At 41.6% G+C, this 20951-nt stretch overlaps 1 protein-coding gene across 3 annotated transcripts in view; it reads left to right on the forward strand.

Moving 5' to 3' along the window:
• Positions 1-17378, forward strand: part of INPP5E (inositol polyphosphate-5-phosphatase E) — a 62179-nt gene extending 44801 nt beyond the window's left edge. For all 3 annotated transcript variants that reach the window (XM_073599621.1, XM_073599623.1, XM_073599622.1), the window contains exon 11: positions 16614-17378. In XM_073599621.1, the coding sequence (XP_073455722.1) occupies positions 16614-16746 (133 nt within the window). In that variant the 3' untranslated portion in view covers positions 16747-17378. The remainder of the gene's footprint in view (positions 1-16613) is intronic.
• The last annotated feature ends 3573 nt before the right edge of the window (positions 17379-20951 follow it).

Here is a 20951-nt window from a genome sequence, read left to right on the forward strand (position 1 = left end):
TTCCACAGTCCTGGACCTTCAAAAGTGTGATAGGAATTAAATTATATGTGTAATTTATGCTCCTAGAACGCCTGAAGGTACCACTTCAATGTTGGACCTCTCTATGTGGCCAGGCTGTGTAAAAGTCTCACACATGTGGTATCGCCATACTTAGGAGGAGTAGCAGAATGTATTTTGGGGTGTAATCTTTGCTATGTACATGCTATGTGTTTAGAAATATCTTATAAATGCGACAGAATGGGTGTGTGCTGTTGCCGCTGAGGGGGGGAGGAGCACGATCGTGGGGGCCGGACTGAGCGGAGGCCGGGACGTGACAGGTGAAAGCCCACTGCACCCCTAGAACACCACCAGGACAGCGGATGCTCGAATCGGCAGCCGGCTCGATGTTGGAGGAGGAGGAGGAGGAGGGACGGCAGCCCTGAGCACAGGAGAGAACACGGAGCGACACACCTGGAGGGACCCCCTCTTGCAGACAGTAATGAGCTTTGTTGCGATCAGCCTAATGGCTGCTAACTGAACATGAAACCTTGTTGAAGAGTGAAATTGTGCATTTGCATTTGAAAAACCTAATTGACTGAGAAGCCGTGTATTCCCCTGCCTGCACCTGTGTGATCTTCTAATAGGGAATACATATAAGGGAGCAAATAGATTATTGGATTGTGTGCAGTAAGCATTACCTTTTATATATGCTATACATGTAATGACCCCCTAAATAAGAGAGGTGAGCAAACTGATGAACAGACTATGAGCAGGCGGTTTTATTTTCGCACGGGCTTTGCAAGAAATCTGTCTATGTCATGGCAAGCAGAGTGTGAAACTCTGTTGAAGGAGAAATCTATGTACTTGCACTTTGTAAACCTGGTTAAATGTGAAAATCCGGTACATATATCCCTCTGCCTGTTCCAGTGTGACCCCCTAATGGAAGTACCTAGAGGGGAACAGGCAAATGGACTGTGAAAACCAAGAATTATTTTTTTATATAAGCCATGCTCGCAATTTGCTGATGAGCTGGTAATTGATGATGAAAATATGTTGAAAGTGAAAATCCTGCACCCTGAACTTGAACCCTGCTAACGGTAAAAAACTTGCATGTACACCCTATCATCTGTTACAGTCTGACCCCCAGATAGGAAATGCCTATAAGGGAGAGGTGAGCAAACGGACTGAAAGCAGCAAATAAACACCCTTAAATATATTTTGCACGGAAACTGCTTATGCACGGGTGATTGAATGTGAAACATTGTTAAATGGGAAAACCCTGCACCTGCCTATGGGCCGGTAATTGACGGTGAAACTGTTAAATGTGAAAATCTTGCATTTGCCTGTGCAAACTTTACTGAACGTGAAAAATTTTACATGCACATCCGTGTGTCTGCCCCAGTGTACCCCCTGAAATCTGTTGATGCACGTGGAATACCTTGCTGAATGGGAAAACCTTGCAGGTGCTTTGGCAAACCCTGTTGACTGTGAAAACCCTGCATCAGTCTTATCTATATAAAACACTAGAATGAGAAGCAGAACTACAAAAGGAACCAAGCCTAAAACCCCAAGGGAAAGTTTGAACATTAGTACGATCCAAAAATATTTTAAAAAAGAGGGAAACCCTGTCCCTGAAAAACAGCAAGCGACTAAAGAAAAGAAAAAAAGAGTGCGAAAAAGAAAGGAGAAATACAGGAAAAAACTAAAGCAGACACCAGGATGGACAACGAAGCAGGAGAGCAAAGTGCTTATGCCCAATTGCCAACCAAATCAGAAATAGAGGTGTTTGAAAGTAGGGCTGAAACAACTAATCGATTAATCGGCAACTAATCGATTATGAAGCCCTTTATAGTACAAAAAATAGCAAATAATCGCTACCGTAAATATTACTTTCACAGTTCTACAGTAAAAAAAGAACCCCTAACAGTAGTGATTATTTGCTTTTTTTTTTTTGTACTATAAAGGGCTCATTTTAGTTTTTTTTAACCCCATTTTGTTACTAAACGTCTTAGACCTGATTCACATCTATGTGTTTTTTGGTGCTTTTTGCAGAACCGCACTACAGTTCATTTACATGGTTTCCTATGGGACACGTTCACGTTGCAGCAATTTGTGTTTTTTAATCTGCCCTACAACAAATTGGCCATAAAAAAATGCAAAAACGCAAATCACAGAAAAAATCACTTGTGCAAAAATCAAAACGCACAGCAAAAAGCACTGCAGAAACAGATCAAAAGCAAACTGCATAGGTGTGTACCGAGCCTTATGCTGGCCACCTGGATCAATTTTCAGATGAGAATATTCAGACGAAAAATCTTTGCACATTCGCTGAATGAAAGAATGTTGTTTGAAATTTGTTGTCACTTGTTTTTAACATTCTATTTTTAAAATGAATGTAATTTCTGAATGAAGACCACATACACTGTCTGAAAATTCTTTTGACCAAGAAGTTTTCTATTATTTCCAAATTTTCCCATCACTGTGGTTGAAAATGAACGTCGATTTGACCGCACTAACGATTAGGACATTTTTAGGACTTTTTTTTTTTTTTTTTGAAGGAGGACACTGTTTCTTTGCTTTTTTTTAATAAAAAAAAAATTGATCTCTGAGTCTGATATTTACCAGATTCACCCTTTAATAGTATATACAGTATATCTCCTCTAATAGTATATACAGTATCTCTCCCCTCTAATAGTTTACACAGTATCTCTCCCCTCTAATAGCTTATACAGTATCTCTCCCCTCTAATAGTATATACAGTATATTTCTCCTCTAATAATATATACAGTGTATCTCTTCTGTCTGTTATTCTCAGAATGGATTAGATATTTTGCTCCCTAACCATATAGTTGGTTATTTATATTTACCACTGCATAGAGATATTTAAGAATAAATTGCCTTTTTTTTTTTTAAACTTTACAAATTAACTAAATTATACACCACACTTTTTTAAGGTTATTAACCGATTAATCAAAACAATTGGCCAACTAATCGATTATGAAAATAATCGTTAGTTGCAGCCCTATTTGAAAGATTAGAAAAAAGATTCGAAAATTCTTTTAAGACAGAAATCGCAACAATGCGAGCTGACTTGGGTCATCTGCTAAAAAGGGTAGAAGAAACGGAGGACAAGAACGAAAAGCAAGCCTCAGAAATACAAGAACTAAAAACACAAGTTAAAACTCTGCAAACCAGTCAGAGGGAAATATTTTACAGAATAGAAAATCAAGAAAACCAAAGCAGACGCTAGAATCTAAGGATAAGAGCGCTTCCAGAAGAGAGAGGTGAAGAGCTGAAAAAAACTATGAAGGAAATATTTAACCCTCTACTGGACAGAGGAGAAGAGTAAGAACTCAAAATAGACCGAGTGCATAGGATTAGGAAACCTCCGTATCTAAACGCAGAAATACCCCGGGAATTCATAGTACGATTTCAGCTATATGAAGATAAGGCAGAGATATGGAAGAGATTGAGAGATAGACCACCACTAAAATACAAGGGTGCAGAACTTCAAATCTTCACAGATCTATCAGTAGAAACACTGGAAAGAAGAAGACTTCTTAGGCCATTATTGGTTCAAATGAGAAGGGCTAATATTAAATATAGCTGGGGGGGGTTCCCGGCGTCCCTAGTAGCCCAGAAAGAAGATAGATCTGTGAGACTAAAATATCCAGAGGACTTGGAAGATTTCTGTAAGGAAATAGGTGTTCCAAAGTTGGATATACCGGGATGGACAGAAGGATGAAGTCATGGAAAAAAAAGGAGGGAAAAGATATTAGCAGGAATTGTAGAAATTGCAGCAAATCGCAAGAAGCACTAAAAAAAAAAAAACGATTCAAGTGGACCCTGGGGGGAATGGGAGTGGAGAAGCGGACTGAGCAGTTGGGTAGCCTGGAGCTCCCCAGGTAAGAGCGGGCCGCTCCCCCCCCCCCCCCCCCCCACGGTGGGGTGGCGGGAAAATAGCAAAATGGCCGCCACGGTTGGAGTGACACCTCAAGGGTTGGAGACTCATAGGAGGGAAATGGAGAGGGACTCCATTTGTGAGTTGAGAGGCGGGGGGGGGGGACAAAACTTAGACCCCATAAAGAATAATCGTAAACTCAGAAATAGATTACATCTATATGAAAATAGGATGCAAATAACTAATCTCTATTAAAACAGGTTGCAAATAACTATACCATGACTACAGTTAATTTTTTGACCTACAATGTGCGAATGTGTGAGGGTTGAATACACTAACAAAAAGGCATAAAATCTTGAAAGAGATTGAGCATCATGGGGCCAGGGTGGTCTTCCTACAGGAGAGACACCTGTCCCATGAAACTAATGTGAGGTTGTATTCCCATCAGCTCCCAACTTAGTACTATGGCGACTCAATGACAAATAAGGCAAAAGGGGTTGCAATTGGAATAGGTAGAGCAGTTTGGTTCTCCTTGGAGGACGGATTAACTGACCCAGAGGGAAGATTTCTCTTCTTAAGGGGGAAGCTGTTGTGAATGGAATGCACATTGACTAATATTTATTGCCCTAATAAAGGCCCAACCGTATTTTGGGGGGAGCTCTAGAATAATTATCGGAATTTAAAAAAGGTAAAGTGTTCATGGCGGGGGACCTGAATTTCTGTATGGTTTCAAAACAAGATAGTACGTCCTGTGTACAGGGGAAGAGGAACGTCCAATTGAAGGTGATAAAACAAAATTACACCACCACCAGTTAGATATTTGGAGAATACAACATCCCAGGACACAAGATTATACGTTCTACTCCCCTGTACACGGGACATACACTAGGATCGATTATTGGCTGATAGAACATAGAATGCTAGCCTTGGTAGTCTCCACCAATATAGAAATAACTACACTATCTGACCATGCGCCAAAGACCATGAAAATAAAGATACCAGAAACTCAAATACGAGCATATTCATGGAGGCTAAATAAAGATCTAGATAAACAAGGGGAGGAGATAATAAAAAAAGAATTAGAGCAATATTTTAGGTTAAACGGAACCAGTGAGATTGCGGATGATACCCTGTTGGAGGCTCATAAAGCCTACATAAGGGGGATCCTGATCTTAATGGGAACTAGGAGAAAGAAGGAAAGAATAAAACAAGAGGACAAAATTGATAGAAGAGATAAACCTATTGGAGCAAAGACACAAAAAAGGGAGAGGGCAAGATCAGGAACTGTCACAAGAACTAGTAATAAAAAGAGATGAATTAAAAGAACTATTAGAACAGGAAATAAGGAAAACCTTAAATAAAATCTTAAAGGAAAGATATCAATGGGGGAATAAAAATAGCAAGTCTCTAGCAAGGATGTTAAGAAAAAAAATCAATGAACTTCATAGAAAAAATACAAAATAAAAAAGGGGAAATGATCTATAATACAAAGGGCATATTGATGGTTTTCCGAGACTTTTATGAACAACTATACTCAGTAAACTAGAAAGGACAATTGGATGAGGGAAAATAATTTAAAAAATCTAGGATCCCCCGGATAACAGAGGAAAGGGCAATATCCTGAGAAATACCAATAACGGTAGAGGAGATTAATCGGACGTTAAAAGAATCAGCACCAGGAAAAACTCCAGGGCCAGATGGGTATACAACGTTGTACTTAAAAAGGTTTAAAGAAATCCTGACCCCAAAACTGTGCACATATATGAATGGATTGGGAAGGAGGTACGAGATGAGTAAAGAGGCCTTATTGGCATCAATTACCATTATAGCAAAAGAAGGCAAAGATAGTACTAAGTGTTCAAACTATAGACCTATATCATTGTTAAACGCGGACACAAAATTGTTGGCGAAAGTATTAGCAACAAGGATGAAAGATTTAATGACGGAGCTGGCCCATCCCGATCAAGTGGGCTTTGTACTAGGGAGAGAGGGGAGGGACAATGGGGTAAGAACACTTCTGTTACTTCAAAAAATAAAAGAAGTGAGAGTCCCCGGTCTACTCCTGTCGATAGATGCCGAAAAGGCATTTGACAGGGTAGACTGGGGATTCCTGATGAGCACCCTAGAGAACATGGGGATAGGCCCAAGGATGATGCAGTGGATACAAGCATTATCTTTAGGTCCAACAGCCATGGTAAAAGTAAATGGAACATTGTCACCCCCCTTTAGAATGACTAACGGGACGAAACAGATGTCCCCTGTGTCCGCTCCTGTTTTGTGCTGGAACCTTTTCTGGCGACAGTGCGGGGGGATGCAGACATAGGGGGCTTCAAAGTCGGAGAAGAGGAGCATAAATTTGCTGCATTCACAGATTATATATTATTCTATATATCAAACCCCCGAATTACAATGCCCAATCTTATGAAAGCACTAAAGGAATACAGAGATCTATCTAATTTTAAGATCAACCCGAGTAAATCCGAAATATTAAATATAAATATGAAAATTGAAAGAGGAGCAGAGTTTACAACAAGAGTTTCCATTCCCTTGGAGGAGGACGGAAATAAAATATCTTGGGATTAAATTAACAACATCATCAGAGGAAATATATCGAGCAAACTATATCCCATTATTAGAGGAGATAAAAATAGAAATAAAAATGATAGCAGCACGCCCCCTATCGTAGATGGTCCGGATTAACGCCCTAAAGATGATAATACTTCCGAAGATCATGTACAAGTTTCAGATGCTCCCCATATATATATATACCCCCAGCATATTTTAGAACTTTAAGGATTTTAATCACTAAATTAATATGGCACAATAAGAAACCTAGAATTTCTCTGGCAATTTATCTGGCAATTCTGAAGAAAGTAAAAAACCAAGGGGGATTAAATGTACCTGACTTTTTCAAAAAACTTCAACGCGTGGTGGAATGGGCTAAATCAAACAATGAGAAGAGGTGGGTTAATATAGAACACATAATGGCTAATACACAATTAGGAAGGAATATATGGATACCACCACATAATAGTACATTGGGAGAAAATACACACACATTGACACGGATGGTATTAAAAATTTTGGATGCACTACACAAGAAAAATAAATGAAAATATAATTCACCATTGATGGCACCAAAGAAAAATAATTTATTTGCATCGGGGAAAAGTTCGATAGGGGGGAACTATAATACAGGGTGGGAAAATTTGCACTTTACAAGAATTAAAAATAAAAAAAAGTTATACTGGAGATTAATGAATGGAGGTATTTTCAGCTCAAACACTTCATAGCAGCACTCTCTCACCCAATAAGAGATGGAGAAGCACTTACATTGATAGAGTGATTATGTACCATCGAAAAAACAAGTGGAAATATATCTAGGATATATAAAACCTTGATAGAAGGGGAAGATCTGGAAATTCCAACATTTATAAAAAATTGTGAGAGGGAATTGGGGAAACGTGGAAGGAACCAAGAAATAGGGAAAATTCTGAAACTGGTACATGGATCATCAGTAAATAATGGGATGGTGGAAATGAATTATAAGCCCGGGTTCACACCTATGTGAATTAGAGGTGCGTTTCCGCACCTCTAATTCGCATAGCAGGAGAATGTGACTGGCTCCCTATGGAGCCAGTTCACATATCTCCGGGGTGGCTGCGGTGCGCACTGCACAAAAACGCTGTGCGTCTTTGGCTGCGTTTCAGGGCCGAATTCAGGCATAGAATCGGCCCTGATTCGTCCCTGAAACGGTGAACAGGGACGCACAGCGCTCCTGTGCGATCCGCAGCCCGTTGTGGTGTGAACCCGGGCTGAATGTGTAACCTGGTGGTATAGAACCCCAGAAATACTAGGGAAATATCAAATAGGACAAACAACGGAGTATTGGCGGGGCTGTAAACACACGGGAACCATGGCCCATATATGGTGGGGGTGCCCTAAAATTAGAATGTACTGGAAGGAAATACTGAGTTATATCAAGCAAATTACTAATATAGATATACCTGAGGAACCATGGACATGTCTATTTCATGGGGTAGATATCCCGACAAAAGAATATAGAAACTCAATGATTGTACATATGATGAACGCTGCAAAAAGCTTGATACTGAGGAAATGGAAGGAAGTAGAGAGTCCAAAAATTAGAGAGTGGTTTGATAAAATAGAAGAGATATATATAACATGGAATTTCTAAGACAGAGCCATGAGGACACTAGAGAGGGATTAATTAAGAGATGGGAAAAGTGGAAAAAGTTTAAATTAACAAAGAAATACAGTGAGATTAAGATTATCTAGAGAAGAGGAGAAAGAAGGGTCTGAGAATGGGGTGGAAGGGGGGGAGGGTAAGGGTAGATAAAGGTCTGTAAACAAAATTTGTTAATGTATATCCCTAAAAGGGAAAAGGTTTTTACCTTTTTGTGTATAATACATTTTGGTAAAATAAAGAATAAAAAAAGGAAATATCTTTATAAATGGACAACTTTGTGTAAAAAAAAAAAAAAAAAAAAAAAAAAAAGTTTTCATTTTCTTTCCACGTTTTCCGAAGACTTGTGGAAAAAAAATAACCGTTCCAAAGACTTATTATGCCTCGCAGAAATTACCTTGGGGTGTTTGCTTTACAAACTGGGGTCATTTTGTGGGTAATTCCATTGTCCTGGTGCTCCAGGGCCTTCAAAAGTGTGATAGGTCATTAGGAAATGTTTTGTGCAGTTTATGCTCCTAGAACACCTGACAGTGCTCCCTGCAAGTTGGACCTCTCTATGTGGCCAGGCTGTGAAAAAGTTCCACACATGTGGTATCGCCATACTTGGGGAGAGTAGCTTAATGTATTTTGGGGTGTCATTGAAATTATGCATATGCTGTGTGTGAGAAATAACTTCCTATGAAAATTTTGTGTAAAAAAATAAATAAATAAATAAATAAATAAATACATTTAAAAAAATGATTTCTTCATTTTCCCAAGAATTGTGGGAAAAAATTACAACTTCAAAAAACTCACTATGCCTCTTACTAAATACCTTGGACTGTCTACTTTCCAAAAATGGGTCATTTAAAGGGGTATTTGTACCTTCCTGACATTTCAGGGCCTCAAGATATGAGATAGGCCGTCAGTACATCAGGCGTGATCAATTTTCAATAATTTGCACCATAGCTTGTAGACTCTAACTTTCACACAGACCAAATAATATACATTTATGTGGATTATTTTTACCAAAGATATGTAGCAGCATACATTTTGGCACAAATTTATGAACAAAAATTACTTATTTGCTAAATTTTATAATAGAAGCTAAATAAAAATTTTTTTTCAAAATTTTCGCATTTTTTCACTTGTGTCGCAAAAAATAAAAAACCCAGTTGTGATCAAATGCCAACAAAAGGAAGCTCTATTTGTTTGAAAAAAATTATAAAAATTTTGTTTGGGTACAGTGTTGCATGACTGAGTAATTGGCATTCAAAGTGCAAGAGCAGGGGGCGTGGCCAGGCAGCGGATGTAGCCGGACGCACCTTCAGTTCTCTCCGCTGGAACTCCGTTCTATTATCCTGAGGACACAATATACTCTATACCGACTGCAGCACAACGGCTGTAGGAAGGTACACGGCACACAGTAGTACCATTGTCTGACCAAAAAATGCCCGATGTTATCCGCAAAGAGACAGAACGCGACCAGATCCATGGACCTCATGGTCCAAAATGGCGCCCTCTCCCAACGGTCTGCTAGGTTTGCTAGGCCCTCTGTCCCCACTGTTTCTGACACTGTGAGTGAACCCACACTGTGGGACATTTTCACAGCAGTGAATACTTGCAATATATCCATAGCTGCCCTTACCACAGAAATAAAAGGGGTCAAAACAGAGATTACTTTTTTGCGGCAAGACGCCCAAAAACTGAGGGAGAGAACAGCTCTAGAGGGGAGAGTGAGCTCGATGGAGGATGACATGGCGCCCATGCAGCGGGACCTCACTTACAATACTCACCTCACAGCGCAGCATGCCTCTCGTTTAAAAGATTTAGAGAACAGGATGAGACGTAACTATGTGAGAGCCATAGGCCTACCGGAGAGAGTGGAAGGCAAGAATCCTGTGCAATTTATTGAAAAATGGCTCATTACTATCTTCAGCAAAGAGGTATTCTCCCCAATGTTTTCAGTGGAGAGGGCACACAGGGTCCCGGCTAGGCCTTCACAACCAGTAGCCCCACCACAGCCATTCCTATTTAAACTCCTTAATTATAAGGATCGAGATGCTATCCTCTACAACGCCAGAACCAGACCTGCAGCCCTGAAAATTGATAATGCCAAGATATCCTTTTCCAGACTTTTCAGCAGACCTTCAAAAACAAAGAGCTAAATTCATAAATGTAAAACGACGCCTCAGAGATCTGGAATTAAAGTATGCTATGTTCTACCCGGCCCGCCTACAAGTTGGGGCGCTGGGCTCGGTACAATTCTTTGATGCACCATCTGCAGCTGCACAATAGCTGGACCGTGGAAGAACAATCGATCCATGAGGCACATAACAGATGTCTTGCCCCCTTGTGAAAGGTACTTTACTTGTGAGGAATACAAGATTAATATCTTTCACTGACTTTTCTGTCAAGGCGGAGTCCACTGTTCTTTCCACAAGTTTTGTTCAAGCCTGCGTTCTCGCTGTTCTCACTGTTGAGAAGTTGTATGACACTGGAGTGCACTTCCACTGTTGCCCCCAGGGTGGTCTGGCATAGACCCCTTATCGACCTATGGCAAGGTTATACGGCCCTGTTGGCCAGGTACTTTATTGTTTTTATATCTTTGAGTTGTCCACCATGGCTTTTTTTTTGTGGTTACAGCATTCCATCTGGACACTTCACCCACCCCTCTGATGAATCGTTTATTGAACTTGAGGACAGCTTCTTCTTGCTGGTATAATAGCCTGACTGTATGCTATCCCATTGCCCTGGAACTGGGTGGTACGCCACTTACAGGATCTAATTTTGCTTTTATTGCCATATTAATGCAATGTCTAAACTAACCAGAGTAATGTCCTGGAATGTCCGGGGCTTAAGCAACCCGGTTAAGCTATTGGCCACGCTCCGCACGATCAAGCGATTAAATGCAGATGTGATTTGTCTGCAGGAGGCTCATCTCCCCCCGACTTCTACTCTACTTTGGGTTATTTGCCCAAAGACTCTTTTGTCACCAATTTCATGCCACATACTCTGTGTATTCGAGGGGAGTGAGTGTCCTGATTAGAAGGGGTACACCGTTTTCCTGCATGGAATTTAAAACCGACCCAGATGGTCGCTATGTATTTATAGTGTGCTCCCTATATGGGATAAAATATATATTAGGGTTGTACATTCCTCCACCGTTCTTGGTCAGTCTCCTTACAATAATAGCAGACTTTGTGACCCGCTTTCCTGGCATACCAGTCTTGGTCCTAGGGGACTTTAATAATTATAAAGACTATGGGAAAGACAAACTCTCTGCTCATGTCAGTGATGGGTTACGGAGACAACAAGGGCCTACACCTTTTGCCTGCTCTCTCCTGGAGGTGGGCCTCACAGAGTTTGGAGGATGCACAACCCAGATGCCCGGGTGTACTCATGTCAGTCTGCCTCGATGGGGGATTGACTTAGGCCTGGGAAATGAACTCATGTTGCCCATGGTGGTTTCCTCATAGTACTCCACTAGACAGGTCTCTGACCATTCCCCACTTTTGATAGATATACGTGCGGGGGCGGTTAGAAGCAAAACGCTATGGAAGTTAAACCCTTTCTGGCTGTCACTCCTGCTGGACCCTGACCCGATCCCAGATCTTTTGATCTCCTTTTTTAGACATAACAGGATCTACGGATATAGCCAATGTATGGTATACAGCCAGGGCTGACTTACGTGGACAGCTCATTAGACTGATATCCCACATCAAGACAAAAACCAAGGCGTGGGAAATGCTGGTTATCGCAGAGGCACAAAGAAGTGAAGCAACATATGTAGCTGACCCCGCTGATAACACCAAGAGGGCATGGTTAGCTTCCCAATCAATGCTCAGGCAATTATCACTACACCTAGCAGAAAATAAAAGATTCTTTCTACAGCAGAAGCACTTTGAAGAGGGAGAAAATATGAGCCATATACTAGCCTTACTAGCTAAAACACAACACCCCCCCCTCATATATAGTAGCGGTGACAGATGCACAGGGCACACCTTGCTACTCCACTCCAGCTATTATGAGCATAGTTAAAGATTTTTTTCAGGATGTCTATACATCCAAAGTTCAACCTTCTGAGGACCTTCATTCCTTTTTAGATAGATATCCTATACCACGTTTGTCCACTTCAGACGCAAGCCTACTCAATGCCCCACTGGCTGAGGATGAGCTACTCGTATCTATGGCTCATGCACAAAATGGTCGGGCACCTGGAGCCGATGGCTTGCCATCCGAAGTTTACAAGCCATATACCACAAAATTACCTCCGACTCCTACGAGTCTATAATGAGGCATTCGAAACAGGGAACAACCCCCCCCCCTCCTCTATAAGTGAAGCACTTATAATTGGACTCTTAAAACCAGGAAAGACCTATCTCATTACTTACATTTGACTTTAAACTTCTGGCTGGAGTACTGGATAATAGGTTAGCCAAATGCATCCAAAAAGTGATCCATAAAGATCAGTCTGGCTTCATACCGATGAGATTCATGTCCCATTTTCTCTTTAGATGTGGCTAAAGCGTTCAACAGCTTTGAATGGCCCTATTTATGGGAAGTACTGCCAAGATTTGGAGTAGACCCCTCCTTCCTCAGATGGGTACAGTTACTATATACCACTCCTTCAGCAAGAAATGCGAATTAATGGGGACAGATCGGAACCCTTTAGGCTTTTTAGGGGCACGCGACAGGGGTGTCCACTCTCACCCCTGTTGTTTGCCATGGCACCAAAATAGAGCCCTTGGCAATCCGCATTAGAGCATCACAAAATATAGTAGGCTTTCTTCAGGGCACCCAAAAAGATGTAATCTCCCTATATGCGGTTGACACTTTGATTTATCTGGAGACACGGACAGTTCTTTGAGGAATGTGATGCGTTTAATAGCTGACTTCGGAGAGTTGTCAGGGTTCAATGTTAATTGGAACGAATCAGTGCTCATGCCACTAGCTCCATTGTCACGACCACTACCCGACTCTGCAGTGGATATACTAAGGGTCACTGAATTTCAGTATCTTGGAATACAAGTGACACCAGACCCAGGCCAATACATTAAACTTATCTGGTTCCTTTGCTCCACAAATTCAGGACCAAATGCTTGGCATGGACAAAAATTCCACTGTCGGCCACTGGAAGGGCAAATTTAATCAAAATGGTATGGGCCCCGCAACTTTTATACATATTCCATAATGCTCCCATCTGGACACCACATAAAATAAATTCTCAATTCAGAGCTTTAATATGGGGTAATAAAATAGCGCGAATCAGCCTATACCTATTGCAACTCTCCAAAGATCAAGGTGGATTGGCAGTCCCACACGCTGGATTCTACTTTGTGGCCTCCCAAATCCAACACTTAGGTAACTGAGTTTGCGAAGATATAACAGACCCCATCAGGTCCTTATTGATACCAGATGGTTCCTTAATTCTGGCACTGCCCCACTTGGAGGCAGGATTTACACATATTTCACAAACACTCCCCACAATACTCCTATTGAACACCTTATGGAAATATACTAGAGCCATTCTGAACATTCGGGTAATTTGTTCATTTACCCCCATATGGAGGAACATATATTACAAGGAATTGCTCAAACTCGAGGACTTTCAATTCTGGGAGAGGACGGGCATGCATTATATCTCCCAGCTGTTCAATGGCACCATATTGAAATCCTTTATGGAACTACAAGAGGAGTTTTCCCTCCCTAGAACCCAATTTTATAAGTATTTGCAGCTTAGGCATGCCATTCAGAGTGAGAATAGGATATTTTTGCTTGCATCAACGACACATCCCCCGACGAATGATGTGCTGTTGATGGAGGATAGGAAAGGAATGAGAGAGTTTATTCTAGATTATTACAATCAACACATGACACCTCCAAACTTCCCTGCAGAAGAGGGTGGGAAAAAGATCTGGAATCTATAGATGAGGAAACATGGGACCTATGTCTCACCTCCGCCCCATTAGTGTCGGTTTTCAACAACACATAGATTATCACACTTATTCTTAATACTTATACAGGACACAGTATACAGGACAGAATATACAGGACATCAGCCCTACTTTATAAGTGGGGATTCAGAAATACACCACTGTGCCCAAAATGTAACAGACATGAGGGTGATTTGTTACATATGATGTGGAAATGCCCGAAATTATTTCTTTACTGGCATTATGTCCTCTCCACTATCTCACAGGTATTTCAGTTTCCAATGCTGCAGGATCAGGTTGTTTGCCTGCTCGGTGCCTTGGAGATACCCTCACTTTTGCCGAACGGCCATACTGCAGTACTGCGTCTATTGTATATAGCGTGCAAAATGATCGCACAGCACCGGATAACTCCGCGGGTACCAACAGGGGAGCAATGGATAGATGTGGTAAATGGCACACGATACGCGAAGAACTCACCAACATAGGAATGTCCTTAAAAAATTCTATTCCCTGTGGCAACCATGGCTGGACACACCTGGACTAGGTCCAACCCAGTTGGTGAAGGACAGACTACTGCAGATGTGAATTAGTGGAGGTTGGGGCAAAAATGTAACTCAGGAAGTGGTAGACAGATCAGCATAATCGCATATTGACGATGTAACGCTACGCAGCATCAGTTAATGAAATATCAGTACAAACTTCCAATACGACGGTAACTTTTAAGCATTCGTGAGTTATATACATCATATCATCAGCTGTAATTGGATTTATTGCTGCACATAATTTGTGGATGGATGTATTTTTGTTTTGTTCTTCAATAAACTTTTCTTTGATTTAAAAAAAAAAAAAAAAAGTGCGAGAGTGCTGAAAATTGGTCTGGGCAGGAAGGGTGTATAAGTGCCCTGTACTGAAGTTGTTAAAAGTCAGCAGCTGCAGTATGTGTAGGGGGCAGGGGTGGGCGGACCTCCTCTTTAAAGAATAAGTTCACCTTTCAGCCGATGGCTTATAGTTCTGATTGGACTGCAACGGCGTTGATGAGCACTCTTGTAGTTTATTCACAAGCTCTGCAGATTGTAAACAGTCAGCCTGTTTGGGAGGGATGGGCTAAAAGCTGCAGGGCTTTTCTCCATGAGCCTTACATTGCACTCCTGATCAATGGGTGCAGTGCTTTCCAGACTCCTGCAGGAAAAAATAATAAATGCACAATATTTTTTTCTAGTAAAATGTTTTTTCTTAAAAGGTGAACTTCTCCTTTAAAGCCCCCCCACAGTGCCCACCACAGCTTATAAATCTTTTTACATTTAAAATACCTTTTTGGATGATCTGTATATCCCGTCACATGATAAACTGCACAGTTTCTTCAGTGCTGAGAGTTCAGGAAGGTGGAGATTTCCACTGCAGCCTGTATACATGCCCACATTTGTGATGTGAATATCATGTGACCTGGCTATCTATGAGAACAAGTAATAATTCTCTCCAGCATAAAAGACACAACTGAGCATGTGCAGGTCGGCTACTCTGCCTGTGTTAGCTGGCCTCCCCTAGATAGACATTGCAGGAGGGGGAGGATCTATGTATACAGGATAAAACAGCCTTTTTTACACAATGCTGCATATACAGACTAATTTTACTGATGTGGGTTTAGTAACACTTTAAGTCCAGGTTTCCTGTCACTTTAAATAGCTTGTTTGGGCCAAGGTGGCCTGAATGAACATTTTTCATTACTAAGTGATTTGGTTGTTTTATATACTATAGTAGCACCAGCTACATTCAGTATGGTAGTGCTGTGTTCCACAGCAGTACAAGTGACTTCCTTTCTGCAGCTGGAACAACATCAAGTTGGCCTGAATGTTTCTCAACTATTCAGGAAAGGCCCCGAATACAAGGTTCCCTTTAATTGACTGAAATGGAGATTGTGGCATCACCTGCCCACCTTTGCCAATTGGAGGAAGCGTTGTATTCATTGACAAAAATACAAAGCTTCATTTGAGTAGCTGGGAAGCATTCAGGCAGACTTGATGTTCTGGCAGCAAATGGAAGTTGCCCATACTTCTGTAGAACACTGCCAATACTGTATGTAGCTGATGCTGCTACATTATAATACAGCATACACAGTGGGCCCCTTTAAAAAAAAAAAATTGCTACAACGTGTAGTCTCACAGCACATCTGAAAAAACCACTTTGCTGCTGCCGCATGTGATTTGCTAGATGGCTGCACCCAGGGTGCTCCGCCCATATCATAATGAATAGGAAGATAGCCTGTTGCCTGGTATGTATGATAAATCCCTTTTTTAATTCGTTAAGCCTCTTACAGTGTAAAACTCCTTAGACTCAGGGGGGTTTGTTGTCTGATCAAGGCCCACTAAAAGATTTTCGAGCTGTGATGTGTGGTGGCCATGTTTCTCATTGGCTTTGGAGAAGAGAATTTCTTTGGCCACAGTTGGCAACCAGAGCTGTGGGAGAAAGTTTAGAGGGCGTTTGAAACCATGTCATTTTTGTTCCCTTTCTTAAAAGGAAATTTATCATAACATAAGATGCATATATGAGTCTACTCTATCATAATTATGGTTCAAAGGTATTTATCTTCTGGAATCTTTTTTTCTTTTTTTAGCATCCCCCTGGCCGCAGGGCTATTTGATCGTGAGTTGTATCTTCTGGGAATCAAGAGGCGGATTTCACGAGAGCTGCAGAAACGGCAGGTGATCAAGAACCAGAAAAGTAGCGCAGTCTGCGCAATCTCCTGACTAGAGAAGGATGGAGTCTGGTGAGCAGATGGACAGAAGTATTCTACTTGCCTGTCATGGCTGGCCTCAGGTGTCAGGATGCCTCAAAGTGTGCCTACAGTGTAGGAAGCCATTACAGTGGCTGAGGGTTCAGAATCAACCAATCGCTTTAATAGGAGCATGTGAATGTCATTATCATTTTGTGAGGTGAATCCGTTTTGCTGGGAACATCTCTCTCTGTTCAGCACTGTTATTTGCTCCTAGCAAACTGTTGAAAATTGATCCATCTTAGAAAGAAGCTGCTGCATGCAGTGGACAGGAATCCCAGTTCATCGGTGGTGGTATTGTATGGTAATCTGATGACAGAAGCCTGTGCTAATGAACCGTTTTTATTTTAATTTCTTTTACATTGAAAGAAACGCATGTGAAAAGGGACCATTTTACTTGAAGTGGCTTACAGTAAACTCACCAAACAGCAATGTTGCAATATTAACCTTCGCTTGCAAAAGGGACTCTAGATGCTAATCATGTGAGCTCCCAGCATGCATCTTTCTTTGGCCTTCCTGTGTTATACTGAAATGTAATATATGTAAATATTTATTTATCTTTCAATTGGCCATGAAATAAAATCACTACTCCTCTTCTGTGTCGTATGCTATTACAGATATCATTAATTTCCCTGTACATTTACTAGTGACCATTGTCATCAAAGATCTGTTACAACATGAGAGGATTCATGGCCTGCCCATTCACAAGAGACCAGTGACATCACTGAACTTCATATTCATAAGAATGCAACCTATCTATTCACTAGATACCAGTGAAATTACAGAGACACTTCATATTCACGGCCCTTAAAGGGGTTGTAAAGATATTTTTTTTTTTTTTAAATAACAAACATGTTATACTTACCTTCACTGTGCAGCTCGTTTTGCTCAGAGTGGCCTGAACCTGGTCTTCTGGGGTCCCTCGGCGGTTGTTTTAGCTCCTCCCCGCAAGGACTCACCACCTTAATGCGAGCTCCCTCGCATGGTGGTTAGTTCTTGCGGGCGCGCTCCCGTGATACAGCCGGCGGCTATAGCCGCTCACTGTATCACTCGGCCCTGCGTCATTGGATGTGATTGACAGCAGCGCGAGCCAATGGCTGCACTGCTTTCAATCCATCCACTGTAGCCAGTCATCAGCCAGGCTGAGCGGTGAAATGGATGTCGGGAGCGAGCGCAGGACTTTCAAGGGGTCAGGTAAGTAAAACGGGGGGCTGGGGGTGGCGGTATTGTCGGAAGTTTTTTCACCTTAATGCATAGAATGCATTAAGGTGAAAAAACTTTTACCTTTACAACCCCTTTAAACAAGTAACATCGCTGAGACACTTTCTATATATGAGAATGTGACCAGTGATCTCAGACGCTTCCTATTCATGAAAATGAAACCTTTCCACTTACTTGAGAACAGTGACATCACACTTCATTATTAATGAAATATTAGACTATGCACCACCTGGAGACCAATGGCATTGCCAGTGTTGTATATTCAGGAAAATGCCGCAATCCATTCCCTATGCAGTCTATCCACTCACTAGAGTCCAGTGACATCACTAAAACTGCAATGTTCTCCAGTGAACAGATAAACTGTGTTCTCATGAATACGAAGACCCATATCTACTAAACATTGGCGTTCTGATCTTATGAAGAGGCTCCTCAAACTCCTTTCTGCATCTACTGTCTGTACCACTACATGATAGTTTTAAAACACTTCAATTATCCTGACCACGTGGCTTCATTGTGTCACTGTGTGAGGGTTTTGTGCTGTGAAAGAATTTACTAAAGCCTCTCCCCAGCACAACGGCTTTCTTAGGTATCCAGCATTTAAGTACATGAGCAGGGAAAACCGGCACATACACAGTACAGGGATGCGCTGCTATCTCAATTTAACATGTATGGAGGCCGACCCAAGAGCGGTGATGTGGAAGGCCATGCGATCTCTCTGCTACCCCTGCCGTTCACTGAGGCTCTGCACCGGTTTGCGAGTTGGGAACCCCTCACTTAGTTTTGGATGAATGTCAGGATTCTCAGCTTCCAGATGTGTCCTGAAAGAATTGGTAGAGGCAGCCATATAGAGCATTAAGACCCAATGAAGGTTTACCCCACTCTATTCAAAGCTATAATTCGTGCATTTCCAATTCTTCTCTGTAATTCCAAAGTATCCAAGGTTTACAGGTTCACTGCTAATTAGAATCCCCTTGCACGTAAGCCATTGCTTACAAAAAAAAACAAAACAAAAGGATTGACCAATACGGTTGCTTAAGGGTGGAAAGAGGAAGGTGTTACATATACGTTTTAATATATCCTCAATCCTTTGAACCTGGCTGCACTTAGCGGGAAAACTCCAAATAGCCATATATCTGTTTTAAGAGAAGTATTGCTACCTTTGAGTGCTAGTCTTACAGGTTTTGGAGTCAGATTTGGTGATGTCATTACTGTTCTCCTTCCTGGGGAGAGAGCTATAGTGCAATGATCTCCCTGCTTCATCTTGATGCATTCACAGAAACAGGGTAAAAATCTGGGTAATGCTGGCAACTAGTTCTTTTCCCTCTGCCTTTTTGGGCACAGTTTGCAGCGTTTAGGTCCTCTTTATAGAAATATTGATGATCTGATAGTTGCTGTTGACCTGGACCCATTTATACCCAAAAGAAGCCTCCAGGGGAGTGGCCTGCCACAGATGACCACCCCTGCACATCAACATTCCCATTGATAAATAAGTTCATTGTAAATCACCAACTGATCAATATTTTTCTTCTTCCAGCATGTCCATTCAAGCTTCATCTTTTTAAAACCAAACATCAGGAAAACAGTTAAATTACCTAGCAGATCTACAAGTATGCCTAATGTTTTACCAGTTTATAATACATTCACCTGTGAAATAGCAGGGTAAGTTAACCAGATAGAAAGTAAAGGGTGTCGCTCAGGCTTTTTAGAGGGTCCTCATCCGATGCCAACTGCTAGGAGTGCCAGCCGAAACTGAGCTTGTGTCTGCCTCAGACGTCGCCATGGAGCAGAAAAAGTATCTCATAAGCCACACATCGTTGCAAGTCTTCTGTAAAGGAGTATGTGGCAGTCTCAGCCAGGCCACGCCCGTGTTTTGCTCCGCCCTCAGTGGTTAATCACAGCGGCAGAGCGAAACAAATTTGGGGCATGGCCTGGTTGGAACACTAGCTGAGACTGCCACATACTACTTTACTTGCAACAACGTGTGGCTTATGGGATACTTTTCCTGCAACTGGGTCAGTTACCTTTTCTCTGTACTCTCGAGAAGCAATGTGTGCACCTCCCTCCCCACCCCCAGTATACAGATGACTGGGCAACAAAGTCAATACTCCTACTAGCATGCCCCCAGTGTTAGACTGAAAGCACCATGAATTCTCACTCCCTCAGTCCTGCTGTAAAGGGCATTACAAGATATTATTTTAAAGAAAGAGTTAGGCATTTGCACAAGCTGTATTTAAAAACACATTTAATGTTATAAAAGCAATTACTACATTCTCAGATTAACAAAAAAAAAAAAAAATTTAAATGGGGGGGTTACAGTTGTTTCCTTACCAAAATAGTGAAAACAATTGTTGTTTTGATAAACACAGAGGATTATTTACTAAAACTGGAGAGTGCAAAATCTGGTGCAGCTCTGCAGAGAAACCAATCTGCTTCTTAACTTGAGTTTGTTCAATTAAGCTTTAAAGCGGATGTAAACCCTTACAATCCACTTTTTACTACAGGTAAGCCTATAATAAGGCTTACCTGTAGCTACCCCAGATATCTCCTAAACCTGCATGGTTTAAAAGATATCCCCTGTATCAGAATGTGCCGACGTCATTGGCACATGCGCACTGAAGCAATGGCACAATCGTGCCATTACTACCGCGTATGCTGCCGGTAACGGCACACTAGCTGGAGTGACATCATCGTGGCTCCGGCCACTCACAGCGCCAGAGCCCACGATACCCGCAAGTAACTCCGGGAACGATGTCCCCGGACGGAGCGGTGTGCGGGGGCTTCAATCTCAGATGAGTATTTCATAATGAGCTAGTATGCAATGCATACTAGCTCATTATGCCTTTGTCTTGCAGGTTGTTTTTTTTGTGGGTTTACAACCACTTTAAAAAAAAGAAAAGGAAAAAAAAAAAAACTGGAAGCAGATTGGTTTCTATGCAAAGCTGCATTAGATTTTGCACT

Source organism: Aquarana catesbeiana, linkage group LG09 (genome assembly GCF_042186555.1).
Source record: "Aquarana catesbeiana isolate 2022-GZ linkage group LG09, ASM4218655v1, whole genome shotgun sequence".
Taxonomy (NCBI): Eukaryota; Metazoa; Chordata; class Amphibia; order Anura; family Ranidae; genus Aquarana; species Aquarana catesbeiana.